The sequence below is a fragment of the Opisthocomus hoazin genome, chromosome 12, assembly GCF_030867145.1.
Source record: "Opisthocomus hoazin isolate bOpiHoa1 chromosome 12, bOpiHoa1.hap1, whole genome shotgun sequence".
Lineage (NCBI taxonomy): Eukaryota > Metazoa > Chordata > Aves > Opisthocomiformes > Opisthocomidae > Opisthocomus > Opisthocomus hoazin.
In genome coordinates, this window is record NC_134425.1 from 1186821 (window position 1) to 1205882 (window position 19062).

Sequence of the window (19062 nt, forward strand, 5' to 3'; positions counted from 1 at the left end):
CGCCACGAAGAGCCGCGGCCACCCCGCTGCCCGCTCCCTCCATCACGTCCCTCCGTGGCTCCCGCTCAGGGCGCGACGGGCACCCACCCGGCACCCCGGAACCCAGCGGGACGCCCTGGTCCAGGGGCTGGGTGCTGGAGGAGGAGGAGGAGGAGGAAGAGCGCCGGGCACTGGCCCTGCTGCCCCGAGGGCTGGCAGAGGGCACTCGCCCAGGGTTCGAAGACAGCAGCCGGGCGCTGGCACCAGCTCCGTGGCGCGAAGCGGCCGCTCGGACGTGGCACGGGACACGGCGCGGCCGCGAGCGCGGCACGGCGAACCGCCGGGCCCCGGGGCGAAGGGCAAGGCGGGCGGCGCAGGCCGGGGCGGAGGAGCGAGGATGGAGCCCAGCAATAAACGCGGCGGCAGACGGCGAGCCGGGCGACACGCCGGGGCCGCGGCACCGCCCCGCCACGGCACGCGGAGCCCCGGGGTCCCCGCGTCGCGCAGCGCGGCTGGTTTGGCCACACGGTCCCTCCGCAGCCGTCCTGGGTGTCCAGAAACACGGGTGACAGCAGAGCTGCCCACCCAGGCAGCGGTGCGTGGGTAAACTGAGGCACAGACCGCGGGTAAACTGAGGCATGGCCCCGCCGCAGCGCCTCACGCCCTCGGCGCGGGACAGGCGCAGGCAAGGAGACGCGCCAAGGTCAGTGCCACCGGCCGCGTGCCCGGCACGGCCCCGTGTCCTGCCAGCCCCACACAGGGAACGACCCCAGGGGTCCCCGCGGCGATGCGGGACACGGGGACCGAGCAACCCCGCCGACACCGGACCCCGAGTCCACAGCACCCAGCAGGTCCCATCTCCCCCCGGCATCCCTCAGGAGAAGATCGGTTGGACCCCCAACCCCAGGGCCACCTCCGTCCCCCACGCCGTGGGGTCCCCCAGCCCCAAGGTGACCTCCGTCCCACACACAGCAGGGCTCCTCAGCCCCAGGGTGACCTCCACCCCCAAGATCTGGGGTCACCCAGGCCCAGGGTGACCTCCACCCCCAAGATCTGGGTTCCTCAGCCCCAGGGTGACCTCCACCCCCAAGATCTGGGGTCCCCCAGGCCCAGGGTGACCTCCATCCCCAAGACTTGGGGTCCTCCACGCCACAGGGTCCCCCAGGCCCAGGGTGACCTCCATCTCCCACGCCATGGGGTCCCACAACTCCAGGGTGACCTCTGTCCCCCCCACAACGGGGTCCCCCCAGGCCCAGGGTGACCTCCACCCCTGAGATTTGGGGTCCCCCAGGCCCGCGGTGACCTCTGCCCCCAACCCCACGGCAACCTGTGCCCCCCACACCACAGAGTCCCCCAGCTCCAGAGTGACCTCTGTCCCCCCCACGACGGGGTCCCCCCAGGCTTCATCCCCCAGCCCCAGGGTCACCTCTGTCCCCCACGCCAGAGCCCCCCCCACCCCCCCCAGCAGCAGAGGTGAAGGGGTTGGGGGGGGTGGGGGTCTGTGGGTGGTGGGAGCGCTCCAGCCCCCTCCCACACCCCAGCTCACCGCAGGCCCCAGCTGGGGGGGCAGCACCGTTCCCCCCAACCCCCGGCGCCGGAGTTGGGGGGGGGTCACCCAATGGGGGGGGGGCAGCCCCCGTTCCCCCCCACCCCGGTGCTGGAGTTGGGGGGTACCCGATGGGGGGGCAGCCCCCGTTCCCCCCCCACCCCCGGCGCTGGAGTTGGGGGGGGGTTACCCAATGGGGGGGGGGCAGCCCCCGTTCCCCCCCACCCCCGGCGCTGGAGTTGGGGGGGGTCACCCAATGGGGGGGGGGCAGCCCCCGTTCCCCCCCACCCCGGTGCTGGAGTTGGGGGGGGTCACCCAATGGGGGGGGGGCAGCCCCCGTTCCCCCCCACCCCCGGCGCTGGAGTTGGGGGGTACCCGATTGGGGGGGGGGGAGCAGCCCCCGTTCCCTCAGCCCCGGCGCTGGAGTTGGGGGTACTCGATGGGGGGGGCACCCGATGGGGGGGGGGTACCCGATGGGGGGGGGGTGCAGCCCCCGTTCCCCCAGCCCCGGCGGTGGGGGGGTCCCGCCGGGGGGTCCGCACTCACCGGCCGGCCGCGCCGTCCAGCGGGGGCCGCGCTCCTCCATGGCAGCGCGGAGCCGGGGCCGAGCCGGGCCGGGCCCTCCCCGCCGCCGCTTCCGGCTTCCCTCGGCGCCCGCCGCCGCCCCGCAGCCGCCCGGCGGAGCGTGACTCACCGGGGGCCGGGCCCGACGGGGCGGGGGGGGGGGGGGCGGCTGGCACCTTCCCCCGGGGGGGAGGCGCCGAGGGTCCCCTGCGCGGGATGCCGGAAGGAGGGGGGACCCCCCCCCCAGTGGGAGCAGCATCGGGGCAGGAGGCCTCAGGATTCGGGGTGATGGGGGGGTCCCACGCCGGCCCCCTCCGTGCGCCCCCGGGTGCGGGCACGGGGACGGCACCGTCCCCTCGGGGTGGGGAGAACGCGGTGGTCACCCCCCCCCCCACCCCGCGCCACCCCCGCACCCCAGTTTGGAGACCGCGGGGTGGGCTTGGCCCCTGGCGGGTGCGGGGAGCTGAGCGAAGCGGTGTGACCCGCGTCGGTCCCGGAGCCGCCAGCCACGGGAGATGGGGGCCGCGGGGGGGGCACCCAGCCACCCACCCACCCACCCAGCTGAGCCCCTTCCCCGCTCACCCCCACCCCGCTTCCCCTCCATCCTCCTCCTCCTCCTCCAGCTGCCCACCCGGCGGTGAGGAGGGCTGGGGGGCAGCGGGCTGGGGGGCAGCGGGCTGGGGGGGCAGCGGGTGAGGAGGGCTGGGGGGGCAGCGGGCTGGGGGGCAGCGGGCTGGGGGGGCAGCGGGTGAGGAGGGCTGGGGGGCAGCGGGCTGGGGGGCAGCGGGCTGGGGGGGCAGCGGGCTGGGGGGGCAGCGGGTGAGGAGGGCTGGGGGGGCAGAGGGCTGGGGGGCAGCGGGCTGGGGGGGCAGCGGGCTGGGGGGCAGCGGGCTGGGGGGGCAGCGGGCTGGGGGGCAGCAGGCTGGGGGGGCAGCGGGCTGGGGGGCAGCGGGCTGGGGGGCAGCGGGCTGGGGGGGCAGCAGGCTGGGGGGGCAGCGGGCTGGGGGGCAGCGGGCTGGGGGGGCAGCAGGCTGGGGGGGCAGCGGGCTGGGGGGCAGCAGGCAGCACCGCCACTTTCTCCCCCCCCCCATTCTATTTTAAATGGCCGTCGCATTCTGCCTCAAGAACACAGAGCACGGGGCCCGTCTCAGCCCTTCTCCCGAGGCAGGAGCCGCTGTTATCTCCCTGCCCTGCCCAGCCCAGCGTCAGCCAACGCCTGTTAATTTTTTAATTTTCCCAGCGAACGCACCCGTGCCTTCGTCAGCACCCCCCGCCACGCGCACGCTCTGCCCCGCGCCCCGGCCGCCCCGCCATGGCGCGGCCGCCGTGCCCGCAGAGCAGCGCAAGCCTGGCGAGCGGTTTTGCAAAGCCCCCGCGCGTCACCCGGGGCTCACCGGGACACCCGGGGACGTGCCACCCTCCGCCGAGCCCCGCGATGCGGTGGCACCCCCGCCAACGCCAGCCCGGCGCTGCCAGGCCACGGCACGGGCGGCGAGCGCCGCGGGGATGCTGCCGGAGCGGGTCCCTGTCCTCCGCACGGGGACGGACCCCCGCGCCAAGCCGGCCAGCCGTCACCGTCACCCGCTCCGGCCGAGGTCCCCGCGGGGGCACGGGGGGTTCGCCCCCGGGAAGGGGGTCGGGCGCAGGCTGCCCGCACGCCGGGGCTGGCAGCGCCGGCAGCCGTCCGCGCGCGCAGATGAGATGTGGCAGGCGTGTAACAAGCCATTAGTCACTGTCACCTTTGCCCGGCAGCCGCTGGCAGGGTAATAAATCCCGCGCTGGCTCCAGCGGGCCCGTTCCAGGCCACGGCTCCCCGCTTGCCCCCGCGCCGCTGCCGGCTGCACGGGGAGCAGCTTGCGGATGCCTCCCCCCCCCCGGGGGACACAGCGCCTGGCGGGGTCCCCAACCGGGGCTGAGTCCCCGCGGGGCTGGCAGACAGCCGATGAGGGCCACCATGTCGCCGGGACGTGGCCTTACTCGGGGACATCTGGGGGTGACAGACCCCCACACACACACCAAGCAGCCCCCTGGGCCCACGGAGACGGCAGTGCCCGCTCCGGCTCCCTGCCCGCTCCAGCTCCCTGCCCGCTCCGGCTCCCTGCCCGCTGCACCTTGCGGTTCCCGGCTCTCCCCAGCCCAGCGCCAGGAACCGCCGGATCAAAGCAGCCTGGCGTGGCACGGCACGGCACGGCACGGCACGGCGCGCCCGCCGGGAAGGGCTGGCAAACAAGCCGGACCGGGGAGGCGGCAGCGGGACGCACGCGTGATACCTCTCCCAAAAATGCTGCAGCTCCTGATGGACGGGGCGGCCGAGTCCCGGGAGCCGCGGCACGGCCCAGCCCCGGGGCCCCCCCAGCTCCCCGGCGCGGCCGGCCCAACGCCGCGGCTCTCCCTGGCACCCACAGCCTGACTCACCGCCCCGGGGACAGCGGGTAGGGACTAAGGTGCCACCAAGGTCACCTCCCCGGGTTCCGGAGCCCCGACCCCAAACCGCTGAGCGCGAGACCCAACCCGCGGCAGCGCGCCGGGCTGGCTGGCACCCCGCAGCGAAGCAGGGGACACCGCTCGGGGACAGCAGCCCCGCACCCCCCGCCGTCCCCCGCCATCACCTACTTGTGGCTCCGGCGTCCGCGCTCTCCGCGTCCGACGCCGTCCGCTGGCCGAGGTCCGGGGCCACGCCGCCGGCCGTCCCCGGGCTCTCCCCGGCGCTGGCCGCCCGGTGCCGGGGCTCGCCGGCAGCAGGCTTGGTGGCGGCTGGCTCGAGGGACGAGGAGGACGCCTGGAAGAGAAGTGGGACAGAAACTCAGCGCCTTTCCCTGCCCCGGGCTGAGCAGGGCACGGGCGGGGGGCACGGGGGGACCGGGGGGCACGGACACAGGACGCTTTTGTTTTCCTGCCGTCCGGCGCACGTGGCCGGCGCGGGGAGCCGCACGCCAGCCCGCGCCGCGGGGCTGCAGCTGGATCCGGCCGATGGCTCCCAGACGAGCAAGGCCGGGGGGGTGGGGGACAGGACGGGAATCAAAGCGGCGTCCCCTGGCTCGCCGGCGGCAGCTGGCCGGTTAGGCAGCTCCCGATTACTCAACCGGGCAGTGTTTACCCGAGATCAACAACCTCCCCACCGCCCTCCCCGCCGCGCGGGCGAGGCGGACGTGCCGCAGGGATGGCGACGGCGGTGCCGCTGCTCCTCGCTCCGTTCGGGGACGGCCCGAGCCCCGGCGTCCCCGGGCGCTGCCGGGGCCCCGTGTTTGCTGTGGCTGTCACCTCCCGCGCCAGGCGTGCCCAGGCACACAGCTGGGGCTGTCGCCGCTTCTGTTTGGCCGTAATAAAGCGACAACCAGCGACGCCGCACGCGTCCCGGCACTGCCGTGCTGCTCTGGGACAGACGCACGGACGAGCCGGTCCCAGGTCCGAGCGGGTCCCCGGGATGCTGCGCCCACCCCAGGCACGGCGGGATGCAGGTGACCTCCCCTCCTGCCACAGGTGACACCCACGGGGGACACCCCGTTCCCGATTTGGGGACGTTGCGGCACGGCGAGGACCTTACGTTGGTCCTGGCACTGCTCCTGCAGACGTGGGCAGCCGAAGCGGGACGGCCGGGAGGTGAATTTTTTGCTGGGAAGCCCCTGACTCCATGAGCCACGCACGCGAGCGGACGCATAAATCCACCGTTCGCTTCCTGGAAAGGTTTAATTTATGGAATCCATATGGCAGCAGCACATCCCGCGAGTCCTCGAGTGCCACCACGCACTGGCTCCAGCTGGCAGGGTGCCCCGGCTGCCCCGGCGATGGCGGATCCGCTTCCCTTTCCCAAGGATTAAGAGAAGGCAACTTTCACAGCAGGGGAGGGGGACAAGCCCGGGGACCGGACCCCATCCCCACGAGCTTGGCGTGGGGTCGCTGGAGACGGCAGGGACATCACCAGGGGTCCCCAGGGGGCTGCCGCTCCTCCTCCCGGGGCGACGCCTGTGGGCACGGGAAAGGGCTGGGGCGCACCTTGATACCCGGAGCAACTGATCATTAATTAACGTTAATCATCCCCGCCGTGAGCGTCACAGCAGCACTGGGCAAGACGCAGGGCCAGGCAGATTCAGGCAGCGACCGGCAGGCCAAGGCTGGCACCCTCCACTCCCCGGGGAGCCCCGGCAGCACCCCGACCCCAGCCCACCCACCAGCCCCACGGCGGCGGCAGCCCCCACCCCTTCTACTTCCCCGCCGGGGGATGCTGAGATGCCAAAGCACCAGAGCGGGGTCCTACCAGCCCAAGGGGCAGCCAGGACCCGTGTCCCCCCGCACCGTCTGCGCCCCCCGAGACCCCCCAGGCAGCAGCCGAGGAGCCCCGGCCGCCTCCTCGCCGTAACGTCCCCCCGCCACCCGTCAGCAAATCCTCCCCGGCTGCACAGATAAGGAGTAATTGCTGCAGAGCAGCCATCTGTTTGCCACCACGCAGCGTCTGCTCCATTAGGGGGGTCTGCCCAGCCAGATAACGCAGCGCAGCAGCCCCTCGGAGCGGGGAGGGGGGCTTCCTCCCCAGCCACGGCCTCCGAGACTCCCCCTCCATCAGAGGCGAGCGGGTTGGCCGGGGTGCGAAGCTGCCCAGCAGCACCCCGAGGTGCTGAGGCAGGGCTGGGAGCAGACGCGCGGGGAGCTCCGGCAGCCCCACCACATCCCGCTGCGGCGATGCTCGGCATGGGGGGACCGCGTGTCCCCGCGGGCGGGGAGAGGGGACCGGCAGCGCCCGCCGCACGGCGCTGAGGCCGGCCCGCTCGTTGCAGCAGTGGCTGCGCAGAAACGCGCCGAGGGAGCAGGCACACGGACGGGGGGGCTCGAGGACGAGCCCGCAGCAGCTCCGCAGCGCATCCGGCCACGCACAGCCCCACGCACGGCCCCGGGCAGCTTCCAGGGCCGGGGTGGGTACGCGGCGACGTGGCATCAACGTGGCATCGTTCTGTGACGTTATTAACACGGGAAAAACGGAGCTGGCAGGCAGGCGAGGGTCGCAACCCAGGGGAGACAGGCCAGGCCAGCGGGGCAGCTCTGCTGGTGACAGACCGGGGGACAAAAGGCTCCAACGGGAGCCAGCACGAGCGGCCATCCCTCGAACCCCGCTGTGCGGCGTCCGACCTCCCCCAGCAAGTCACAGAACCACAGAACCCAGCATGGTGGGGTTGGCAGGGACCTCTGTGGGTCACCCAGCCCAACCCCCTGCCCAAGCAGGGTCACCCAGAGCAGGGGGCACAGCACCGCGGCCAGGCGGGGCTGGAATATCTCCAGAGAAGGAGACTTCACAGCCTCCCTGGGCAGCCTGGGCCAGGGCTCCGGCACCCTCAGAGGGAAGAAGTTCTTCCTCGGGTTCAGCTGGAGCTTCCTTGGCTTCAGTTTGTGCCCGTTGCCCCTTGTCCTGTCACTGGGCACCACTGGAAAGAGTCTGGCCCCATCCTGACCCTCCCCCTGCAGATATTTAGAGGCATTTCTAAGGTCCCCTCGCAGCCTTCTCTTCTCCAGGCTACAAAAAAGCCCTCGGTACAAAGGACACGGAGAGCTTGAGCCGGGTCAGAACCCTGAGGGGACAGGCACAGCGAGGCACTGCCAGACCCCGTGTCACCCGTGTCCCCCCCCGGCGCTCAGCTCAGGCCGCTCTGCAGCTGGGAGACGCGACGGCGGCAAGGGCAGGGAGCGGTGTCCCCACGTCCATCCCTCCCCGCCAAGGCCACGTTCCTTCCGCTCCTGTCACCGGGATAAACACCTGCGGTGGCACCCAGCTCACCCCCGGCCCCGGCTTCGGGACGGTGGTGACCGAGCGGGACAGCCGAGGGCCACAGCGGCTCTTGGGCACGCAGGCGGCCATGGCTCCTGGCACTGCCCGCATCTGAGCAAGGGCCGAGGCGGGGAGGATGCCCGGCGTGGCGGGGCCGCATCCTGCACCTCGCCGGGGAGGCAGAGCCGGCCGCAGGAGGAGCCCCGGCATGGGGGGATGCAGCGCACCCCAGCACCCGGCTGCAGGGCTGGGGTGGGGGGGGGGATGAAGCCCCACCACCCCCTCATCCCCCCAGGCCTGCGAGGCGGTGCTCGGAAGAAAGAGTGGGTTCGGGGTGCTGGGGGCTGCGGCGAGCGGGGTCCCCCCGGCTGCTTTTGTCGGTGAGGCCGCCGAGCCCCCCGGCTCACGCTGGGCCTTCATCGCCGCCGCCGCGGGCACACCCAGGTGGTCCCAGCTGCTCTTCCCGCCAGGAAGCCTTCGCCCTCCTCCTCCTCCTCCCAGCAGCCTGAAATCCAAGGGTTTTCCCCCCAAAGCAGGGTGCACCCAGACAGGTGGCGGAGCGGGGGGGTCCCCGCCGGTGGCACGGCACCCGGTGGGTCCCCGCCACGCCGGTGGGTGCCCGCAGCAGGGGCGGCGGCCCCATCCACGCACCCCACGGCCGCCGCCACGGCGTTTCTCAGCCGGGTTTGCTGGCGGGCAGCTGGAACCTGCAATTACAGCTGTGCTAACCCCTCATCAGCAGGGGAAGGGAGGGAGGAAAACGGGAGAAACAAAAGGCTCCGGAGGGAGGCAGGGAGGGAGACGGAGCCGTTAACCCTTCCACGCCGGGGATGCGCCAGCCCGGGTGCCCCCCATCGCACCCCCAGCACAGGAACATGGCCCCCGGGACGCGTCGCAGTGCGCCAGGCGCCAGCCCACCCCCCCGCAGCCGTCACCATCGCTGCCCACCCGGTTCCCCCCGCTCCGGTGCCCGGTGCCGGTGGCGTGGGCACGGCCGTGCCGGAGCCGTTCGTCACGGCGGGGCTGCGGTTCCCGTCGCGACACCGCGACGCCTGCTCGCGGGGGCCCACGCAGTGCGACCGCGCTCGTCTCGCCGCTGCCCCCGGACCACAGAATCAGGGGCTGGAAAGGACCTCGGAGACCACCACGTCCAACCCCCCGCCCAGCACCCCCGTGCGGGGCCGGTGGGACCAGGCAGGGACTGGCACTGGTGGGACTGGGAGGGGATGGGGGGGTCTGGTGGGACCGGGCAGGGACTGGCACTGGTGGGACTGGGCAGGGATGGGGGGTCTGGTGGGACCGGGCAGGGACTGGCACTGGTGGGACTGGGCGGGGATGGGGGGTCTGGTGGGACCGGGCAGGGACTGGCACTGGTGGGACTGGGCAGGGATGGGGGGTCTGTTGGGACCAGGCAGGGACTGGCACTGGTGGGACTGGGAGGGGATGGGGGGGCCAGTGGGACCAGGCAGGGACTGGCACTGGTGGGACTGGGCAGGGATGGGGGGCCCGGTGGGACCAGGCAGGGACTGGCACTGGTGGGACTGGGCAGGGACGGGGGGGCTGGTGGGCGCGGGCAGGGACTGGCACTGGTGGGAGCCATGGGTCCCCCCCCCCGGCGACACCACCCCAGCCACCACGGCTCTGACAGCCAGCTAACGAGCCGCAGGCAGTAATTTGGGCTATATATAGCCCAGAAGTGACTGCATCTAATTGCTCCAGCCCGCACCGGCCCCGCCGCCGGGTCTGGGTGCAGGGCGCAGTGGGACGGGGTGGGTGGCACGTGCTCTGTGTGACCCCCCCCTCCCCGGGTCCCCCCGGGGTGCGAGCGTCACCCCGACCCACGCCAGCCCCGGGGAACGGGCTGCTCTCGCCAGCTTTGTGCCGGGTGTAAGCAGCTTTGGCTAAAGCTACCGCCCCAGTCCGTCCCAGTCCGTCCCAGTCCGTCCCAGTCTGCCCCAGTCCGCCCCAGCCAGGGGCCCTAGGGAGCTTTTCTCCCCTCCCATTAAGCGGTTTCGCTGGGAGGCCGCTGGGCGCAGCACCCAGCACCCCCTCTCCGCCGCCCGCGGGCTCCGGCCAGCTGCTCCGGCAGCCCCGGGAGGGGACGACGGAGCGCGGGGGTCTCGCCCCTGGCCCCCAGCCCCTTTGTGGCAGCCCCCGGCCCCTCGCAGCAGCTGCCAGGCGAGGCGGCGGGCGCGCAGATGCGGGGCCGGACGGGGGGGGTCCCCCGCAGCGGCTCCCCACGCCGGCGGGGGCGAGAGGCAACGGGCGGGCGGCGAGGGGAGCCCGGGTTGTTTGCCCGCTTCCTCGAGGCGGCACAAAGGCGGGTGCGCAGGCGGCTCCGGGGTCAGGGGGGACAGCAGCAATAAGTGGTTTCTGCCTTTTGTGAAGAGCCTGAAGTGACAGCTCGCCGGATTAACAAAGACGTCCTCTGTTCCCGGGCAGGTCATGTGGAAAGCGCCGCGCCGACCCCTGTCACTTCTTTTTTTTCCTGGCGAGAACAGACATTTGTTCGCCAGCGAGCGGGGAGGTGACGGAGGGGGAGGCGGGGGACGCGCGGCCGCTCGCTCCCGGCTTTCCTCCGGCTCCGCCAGGGCTCCGGGCTTGGGGACCGACGCGCTGCTCGCCTCTTCGGCAGCCCCGGCCACACTGCGTCCCCGTGCCTCAGTTTCCCCAGGTTGTGGGACGAGCCGTGGCCGGTGGCGATGGCACACAAGGCTGCCAGCGGTGCCTGAGGGTGCTGGGACCCTCACCACCCTGCCTCCGCATCCAGAGCCCCCCCTGCTCGCCACGCGGTCACCCCAGGGCCAGGCTGGCTGGGCAGGATGCGACCCACACCCTGCTCGGTCCCACCGCGGGGACACGCAGCCCTGGCTCAGCTCTGCCAGGCTGGGAGATGTTCCCTCCACCCCGCTGTCAAGGTGGGGAAACTGAGGCAGGGAAGGGTGGGACAGCAGGGCTGGGGCAGCAGCTCCGCTCCTGGCACTGGCCAGGGAGCTGGCCCCACGCGGAACAACCGGGGCCTCTCAACCCCGCAAGGATGTCCCCACGGCTGTGCAGTACAGAGCCCTCACCGCCATCATTACGCTCCAGAGTAAACCAGCTAAAATAGTGCTGTTCCACGCTGAGACAAACTGCGCTGGCCCCGGCTGCCGCTGCAGCCCCCGTCTCCCTCCAGCACCACGCCACTGCCCCGGCTCCGGCCACCGCCGCCCGTGTCCCCACGGGACCCCAGGCCAGGAGGGGAGGGACGCAGCTCGCTGCGGAGGGGGGCCCGCCGCCCAAACCCTGCAGAGACCCCGCGGGACGTGCTGCTGCGGACCCCCGGGGCCCTGCTCCGTCGCCCACGCTCCCCATCCCCACCCTGGCGTCGCCGCGGCCCCACAACCCCGCACGGTGCCCAGCTCACCCGCCTCCGGCTCCGGCGCCGCCACCCTCGACACCTGCGTGTCCCCCCCCCCCGCCACCCTAAATACCTGCTGCGGGAGCGGCGGCTGCCCCGAGGGGCTTTTCACTCCGGAAAACCCCACCTGCCCCGAGCGGCTCAGGTTTTTGGGGCATTCCCACACGTGTGACACGCTGGGGGGGTAAACTGAGGCAGGGAGGAGCAGCCGGGTCGGTGCCAGGCTCTGCTGGGGAGCAGGGGGACGGCACCGCGTGAGCGGACCCGGCGAGGTGTTTAGAGTGTACCCTCAGCCAGTTTGCTGACGACACCAAACTGGGAGGAGTGGTGGATACACCAGCAGGCTGTGCTGCCATTCAGCGTGACCTGGACAGGCTGGAAAGCTGGGCAGAGAGGAACCTGATGAGGTTCAACAAGGGCAAGGGCAGGGTCCTGCACCTGGGGAGGAACAACCTCATGCACCAGTACAGGCTTGGGGGGACCTGCTGGAGAGCAGCTCTGCGGAGAGGGACCTGGGTGTCCTGGTGGACGACAGGGTGACCATGAGCCAGCAGTGTGCCCTGGCTGCCAAGAAGGCCAGTGGCATCCTGGGGTGCATCAAGAAGAGTGTGGCCAGCAGGACAAGGGAGGTTCTCCTTCCCCTCTATACTGCCCTGGTGAGGCCTCATCTGGAGTACTGTGTCCAGTTCTGGGCTCCCCAGTTCAAGAAAGATGAAGAGCTACTGGAGAGAGTCCAGCGGAGGGCTACAAGGATGGTGAGGGGACTGGAGCATCTCTCCTACGAGGAGAGGCTGAGGGAGCTGGGCTTGTTCAGCCTGGAGAAGAGAAGGCTGAGAGGGGACCTTAGAAATGCCTCTAAATATCTGCAGGGTGGGGGTCAGGAGGACGGGGCCAGACTCTTTGCAGTGGTGCCCAGTGACAGGACAAGGGGCAAGGGGCACAAACTGGAGCAGAGGAAGCTCCAGCTGAACCCGAGGAAGAACTTCTTCCCTCTGAGGGTGCCGGAGCCCTGGCCCAGGCTGCCCAGGGAGGTTGTGGAGTCTCCTTCTCTGGAGATATTCCAACCCCAGCTGGACAAGGTCCTGTGCAGCCTGCTCTGGGTGACCCTGCTTGGGCAGGGGGTTGGGCTGGGGGACCCACAGAGGGCCCTGCCAACCCCTACTATTCTGTGATTCTGTGATTCTGAGGGGACCCACATCACGGCAACGGCACCCGTGGAGAAAACCCCTGCCCGGGTGGGCACGGGTCGCGGCGAGGGCCACACGCGGCCGGGCAGGCAGCTTGCGAGGCGGCGGCGTTGAATCCTCCATCGCCATCCCCGTGTCCCCCTCGTCACCCAGCCGGGTGGCTCCTCAGCTCCCACCTGCCATCTAAAGACGGGCGCACCCGGTCCGGCGCTGCGGGGAGCCGCGGGTCGAACGCGCCATCTGCAACGGGGCCACCTCAGCGCCAGGTCACACCTGCGGCACGCGCCCCGCCGTGTCACCACGTGTCCCCAGCACGCCGGGCACGAGGCCCCTCATGGCACCATGTCCCTCGGTAGCATCATGTCCCTCGGCGGCACCACGTCCCTCGTGGCACCACGTCCCTTGGTGGCACCGTGTCCCTCGGTGGCACCACATCCTTCAGTGGCACCATGGCCCTTGGTGGCACCATGTCCCTCACAGTACCATGTCCCTCATGGCACCACATCCCTCGGTGGCACCACGTCCCTCATGGCACCGTGTCCCTTGTGGCACCACATCCCTTGGTGGCACCACATCCCTCATGGCACCGTGTCCCTCAGTGGCACCATGTCCCTCAGTGGCACCACATCCCTTGGTGGCACCATGTCCCTCACGGCACCATGTCCCTCATGGCACCACGTCCCTCGGTGGCACCACGTCCCTCATGGCACCACATCCCTCATGGCACCACATCCCTCATGGCACCGTCTCCCTCGGTGGCACCACATCCCTTGGTGGCACCACATCCCTCGGTGACACCACGTCCCCCGGCGGCACTGTCCCTCAGCTGGGAGTCCCAGGGCTTCCCAGACGCCGCCGGCGGTACCCACGCTGGGCATCCCCATCCTCCCCGCCGTCCCCTCCTGGCACAGCCCCACCCGGCCAGCCCCCTCCCCACCGACCCCGCGTCCCCCCTGGGGCAGCCACCCCTGGGCAGGGGACACCAAGGCGCTCCGGGCAGCCCGGCCACCCCCCCACCTGGCTAATTAACACGAGGCTCTTCGTCAGGACAGCAGATCAGACCTCGCAGCCGGGGGCTGTCCCCCCCCACAAGCCCCCCTCCCCAGGGGACAACACAGCAGGGGGGACCCTGCCCGGTCCCCATTTTTAGGAGCAAATCCCACCTCTGCAGCCCCATGAAGGCGGCCCAGGTGCCCTCCGCCCCCCAGCTCAGCGAAGCCCCCCAGGGATGCCCAGGCCAGCAGCGTCACCGGGGCGCAGCGGGGACGCGGGGTCACCCAGGCTGTCCCGGTGAAGGGGGGGTGACAGCGCGAGGGTCACGCGGAGGCGGGAGGGACGCCGGGTACCGCTCGGCAGGGAGGAGGGATGCTGGCGGGGGACGGGGCACCCCGAAGGCGGGCGGGGGAGGACGAGGCACCCGTCTGCCGACTCAGCACCCCGATGAATTACGCCGGATTACGGGCCCTGCTCGGGTCAGCGGGGAAAGGAGCCAAGGAGGCTTTCTGCCTCCCGCCCGCCCCGACGGAGAATTTACGGCCAGGACTCCGCGACGGGCTGAGTAATTAGTGCTGAATCAGCACCCAGGGACGGAGCTGGAGGAGGGGGGGGATCACGCAGCCCTGAGCCGGGGGAGCCGCGGGACTGCCGGCAGACCCCGGGGGTCCGGGGAGCAACGGGTGACCCAGCAGCGTCTTCCGGCGGGGGGGTCATCCCTACGACCGGGAGCAGTGGGGGAAAAGCCACCGAGCCCAGCATCCCCTCCCCGCCCGCTCCGCCGGGACCAGCTCCGGCCCAGCACCTCTCGAGGCGTCACTGGGAACGCCCCGGGATGCAGCTACGGCACCCAAAAGCCCCCCCAGCCCGCTCGCTTAAACCCCAGCATCGCTCAGGTCCTCCCTCACGGCCGGGATGCTGCACCCCAGGATGGCCAAGCCACGGGATGGCCGAGCCGCGGGGTGCCTGAGCTGCGGGATGGCCGAGCTGCGGGATGGCCGAGCTGCGGGATGGCCAAGCCGCGGGATGGCCGAGCCACGGGATGGCTGAGCCATGGGATGGCCGAGCTGCGGGATGGCCGAGCTGCGGGATGGCCGAGTCGCGGGATGGCCGAGCTGCGGGATGGCCGAGCCATGGGATGGCCGAGCCGCGGGATGGCCGAGCCATGGGATGGCTGAGCCATGGGATGGCCGAGCTGCGGGATGGCCGAGCCGCGGGATGGCCGAGCTGCGGGATGGCCGAGCCGCGGGATGGCCGAGTTGCGGGATGGCCGAGCTGCGGGATGGCCAAGCCATGGGATGGCTGAGCCATGGGATGGCCGAGCTGCGGGATGGCCGAGCTGCGGGATGGCTGAGCCGCGGGATGGCCGAGTTGCGGGATGGCTGAGCCGCGGGATGGCCGAGTTGCGGGATGGCTGAGCCATGGGATGGCCGAGCCGCGGGATGGCCGAGCTGCGGGATGGCTGAGCCATGGGATGGCCGAGCTGCGGGATGGCCGAGCCGCGGGATGGCTGAGCCATGGGATGGCCGAGCTGCGGGATGGCCGAGCCACGGGATGGCCGAGCCACGGGATGGCCGAGCCGCGGGATGGCCGAGCCATGGGATGGCCGAGCCATGGGATGCCCGAGTCGCGTGATGCCTGAGCCACGGGATGCTCGAGCATGCCGCCAGCCGTGCCCATGCAGCCCTCGGGTCTCTCCGTGGCTGCCATCGCTTTCCCGGCCTTGGGCACGGCAGGGCTGGCTCCCGGGCAGCTCCGGCCCCGGCTCCGCAGCCGATCACGGCCGTTTCCCTGCCCGCTCCCTCCCCGCCGCCCGCCTCCTGCCTCCGCCTGCTGCCTGGTTTTACGAGGGCCATTTCCAAGAGGTCGCTGGAAATAGATTTTTATCACCTCGTGATAAATATCGTTTATGGTGACATCGCCGCTCGGAGCGGCCGCGCGGAGGAGGAGGGGGGGGGGGGGCGGGCAGGCGGACGCCCGCTCGCAGCCCCCGGCTCTGGGGGGCACCGGCTGGGCCCCTGCTCGTCCCTGTCCCCGCCGCCAGCCACCTGCCCGGGCCCGCGCGAGCCGCACCATTAGCCCCGCGCGCCATTAAGCGCCTAAGGAGCCATCGGAACACGCCGCGCCATGAGCTGAGAGGCGAGCGGGGACGGACGCGATGCCGGGGAGCCCAGCACGGACCCGGGGAGGGGGATCTCACCGCCCCACTGCCACAGGGTGCCCCCAGACCCCCCCCCCGGAGAGATGCTCCGGCCCCCCGGGAGGGAGAACAGCCCCCTCCCACGGACGGAAAACCAGGGGCTTTCGGAGCTGACGCACGGCGGCCGCAGCGCCGCGGCCGCCCGGCGCCTCTCCAGAGGGGCTTTCGGCGGGGCGGGGAGCGCCCACGCCTCGCTCGCTCCCCCCGAGCCCACCCGAGGCCACGCTCCGCTGCTGGGACGGGGCAAAGCCGCGGTTGGGCTGAGAACCGCCAACTCGTGACAGCGGTGGCACGGCCGCCCGGGGGAGCAGGACGGCGGCCAAGCCGTGCCCGCAGGCCACCGCCGCCGGACAAGGGCACGGCAGCGGGCGCGGGGCCAAGGCCAACGCGCTGCCCACGCCGGCCCCGCCACACACAGCGCCGGGGGGGGGCAACAACCGCCCCTGTCACCGGCGCCGAAGGGGGGGGGGGGGGGTGCTCACAGCCACGGTCCCCGGGGAGAGCGGGGGTGGGGAGAACCCGCCTGCGACACCCGGCACCGAGCAGCCCTCGCCCGCGGGCACAGCGCGGCGACGCCAGCCCGTGCCAAGAATCCTGTTTTCTCTCCCCAGCTCCCTCGGGCAAGCCGCCGCCCGCCCCGCTGCCTCAGTTTCCCCCCCCAAGCACCAGGGATGGCGGGGGGCACGGTCAGGGGGTGGGCAGCCGCGGGGGGAGCCCAGCCCCGCGTTGCGGCCGGTTCTCGCGACGCCGGAGCAAGGCCGTGGCGCTTGGCAAGCGGCCCTGCGGCAAGGGGACGGGGGGGACGGGGGGGGGGAGCAGGGCTTTGTGTGGGGACGGGGCCGCGGCGACGCAGCGGCAGCGGCCACCTGCCATGAGCCCCCCTCTGCTCCCCCCACCCGGCGGGCGGCAAACAACCCTGAAAAGGGACAGCCCGGGGCGGGGGGGGGCTGCATGAGGACACCCACGTCCCCCCTTCCCCAGCAGGGATGTCACCTCGCTGCCGGGACACGCGCGTGGGTCGGCCGGCGTCCCCGCCGAGGCTGTGCCAGCAGTGTCCCCGTGCCACATCCCACCCCGGGACACGGCGCTGGCCGCAGCCCCCCCCCCCGGGGATGAGGGGTCCCTCGTCTGTCCCCGGAGACCCCAACGGCGGGCAGCAGGACGCGAGGCAAGCCCCCCGCCTCCGACGAGCGTGGCAGCGGGTCCGGTCACCGCGCGGGCGGCTCGGCGGTGGCAGCCGTGGCCGGAGCCAGCGCGCCCTGGCACGGCCACCCCGCCGGCGGCCGCGGTGACCTGGCGCGTCGCGCTTGGCCTGGCACGCGGCTCCCGCGGCTTGGCACCCCCGGGGCGGCGGGGAGCGGGGCGCAGGCGTCGCGGTGCGGACGGACGGACGGACGGACGGGGCACAGACCTCGGCGGGGCCCTGCTCCGAGCCCTGGGGGGAGGTTCGGGCACCCCCGCGCCAGGACCCGGCAAAGCGGCGGTGGGAGAGGCAGGGGGTGCTGCCCAGGGGGGGACCCCGGCGCCGAGCATCCCTCGGCGGGGGGGGGGTGGCTCCAACCTCAGCACCCCCCACCCGATCACCCAGGGGTCGCGGGGGGGGGGGGGGGGGAAGCTTTGCCCCCCCCCCCCCCCCCCACCAACAGAGCCTCCCACGGGCAGGGAGGCAGCGGCCGCGTGCACCAAGCCCCCCCCACCGCACCGCTGCCCCCCCCCGGGGAGCCAAACCCGCAGCCCCTCGGCTGGGGGACCCCCACCCCGGGCCGCAGAAAGCCCAATTTACTGCTTTTTGTTAAAACCCCCCCAAAACTCCAGCAGCACGGCGCAAAGTTGGCAGCAAGTTGCACAGAGCCCCCCCCCACCCCGCACCCCCCCACCCCCCCACCCCGGGGTACCCACGGCAGGCCGGAGTGCTGCGGGGGTCCCGCCGCTACACCCCCCCCCCGGTGTGCTCACACCCCCCCGCGGCGGGGACACCCCCCCGCCACCCCCTGGGACCCCCCCACGCCGCGTGGGGGGGCCACGCAACAACTCGGGGGGGGGGGGGGGTGCATCCCCCTGCCCCAGCGCGCTCCCCCAGCCCTGCCCCGGCGCGGTGCCCCCCCCGTCCCGCAGCAGGGCTGGGGGGGGGGCGGGGGGGGCGCACCTACCTGCGCGGTGGCGGGTGCGGGAGCCGCGCTGACCCCGCACAGCCCGGCCGGCGGCAGCGAGCGGGAGGAGGCAGCGCCGCGCACCCGCACGATCGGATCCCGAGCGAGAGGCGGGGGGGGGGGGGGGGGGGGGGGCACACAGTGGCTGGGGGGGGGAGGGGAGGGGGGGGTCAGGGAAATTAATAACGCAGAAAAAGGCACTTACCCCCTCCCCGGGGCTCGCCGCCGCCCCGCGGGGGGGGCTGGGGGGGCCGGGGGGGATCAAAGGCTGGCGGGGGGGGGGGGTGGTGCGGGGGGGGGGTGGTGCTGGGGGGGGGTCTCGCCAGCCCCCGCTGCCTGCCACAACAAAGAGCCAGACACAACAAAAGCAGCATATGGCCAGGGCCGCGCGGGGCTGTAAATTAAACATAAAGGGAAGATTAGATAATTAATGAGCGCTCCCGGGGGGGGGGGGGGGGCTGCCTGCTGCGGGAGCCCTGCGCCCCGCGCCCAGCCCCGGGGTGGGGGGGGGGGGGGGGGCACCTGCTGGGGGGGGGGGGGGGGCAGCATCCCGCCCCGCCAGCTGCTGCGGGCCCCAGCGCCTAAGAGGATTAGCGGGGGGCCAGCCCCCCCCCGCCCCGGGAACGGGGCCTGGAGCTGCGGGGCTGCGGGGGGGGGGGCTCCATGTGTCCCCCCCACCGTGGGGTCCCACCGCTGCCCCGGCCCCGGAGCATCCCGGGGGGGAGGGATGGGAGGGGGGGACCCATCCCGGCTTCCCACCGCCCCGAGGACCCGGGGCAGCTCAGCGCGGCCCCCCCGCCGACCCCTGTGTGTCTGTGGGCCCCCCCCCGCCCCCCCCGCCCCCCCCAAGCAGGCAAAGCGGCCCCTGCGCTGCCCGGAGCGCGGAGCCCGCGGCAATGCCCAACCCCCCCTGCTCGGCAGGAGAGGAAACTGAGGCAGGGGGGGACACTGAGGCAGGGGGGGGACACTGAGGCGGGGGGGGGACACTGAGGCGGGGGGGGACACTGAGGCGGGGGGGGACACTGAGGCGGGGGGGACACTGAGGCGGGGGGGGACACTGAGGCAGGGGGGACACTGAGGCGGGGGGGACAGCGAGGCGGGGGGGGACACTGAGGCGGGGGGGGACACTGAGGCAGGGGGGGACACTGAGGCGGGGGGGGGGACACTGAGGCAGGGGGGGACACTGAGGCAGGGGGGGGACACTGAGGCAGGGGGGGACACTGAGGCAGGGGGGGGACACTGAGGCGGGGGGGACACTGAGGCGGGGGGGACAGTGAGGCGGGGGGGG

At 73.0% G+C, this 19062-nt stretch overlaps 1 protein-coding gene across 1 annotated transcript in view; it reads right to left on the reverse strand.

Moving 5' to 3' along the window:
- The window catches only part of GSE1 (Gse1 coiled-coil protein), a 111629-nt gene that overhangs the window by 68594 nt on the left and 23973 nt on the right, over positions 1-19062 (reverse strand). Inside the window, 1 exon segment of the mRNA XM_075433553.1 lies at positions 4703-4868. Within this exon segment, the coding sequence (XP_075289668.1) occupies positions 4703-4868 (166 nt within the window).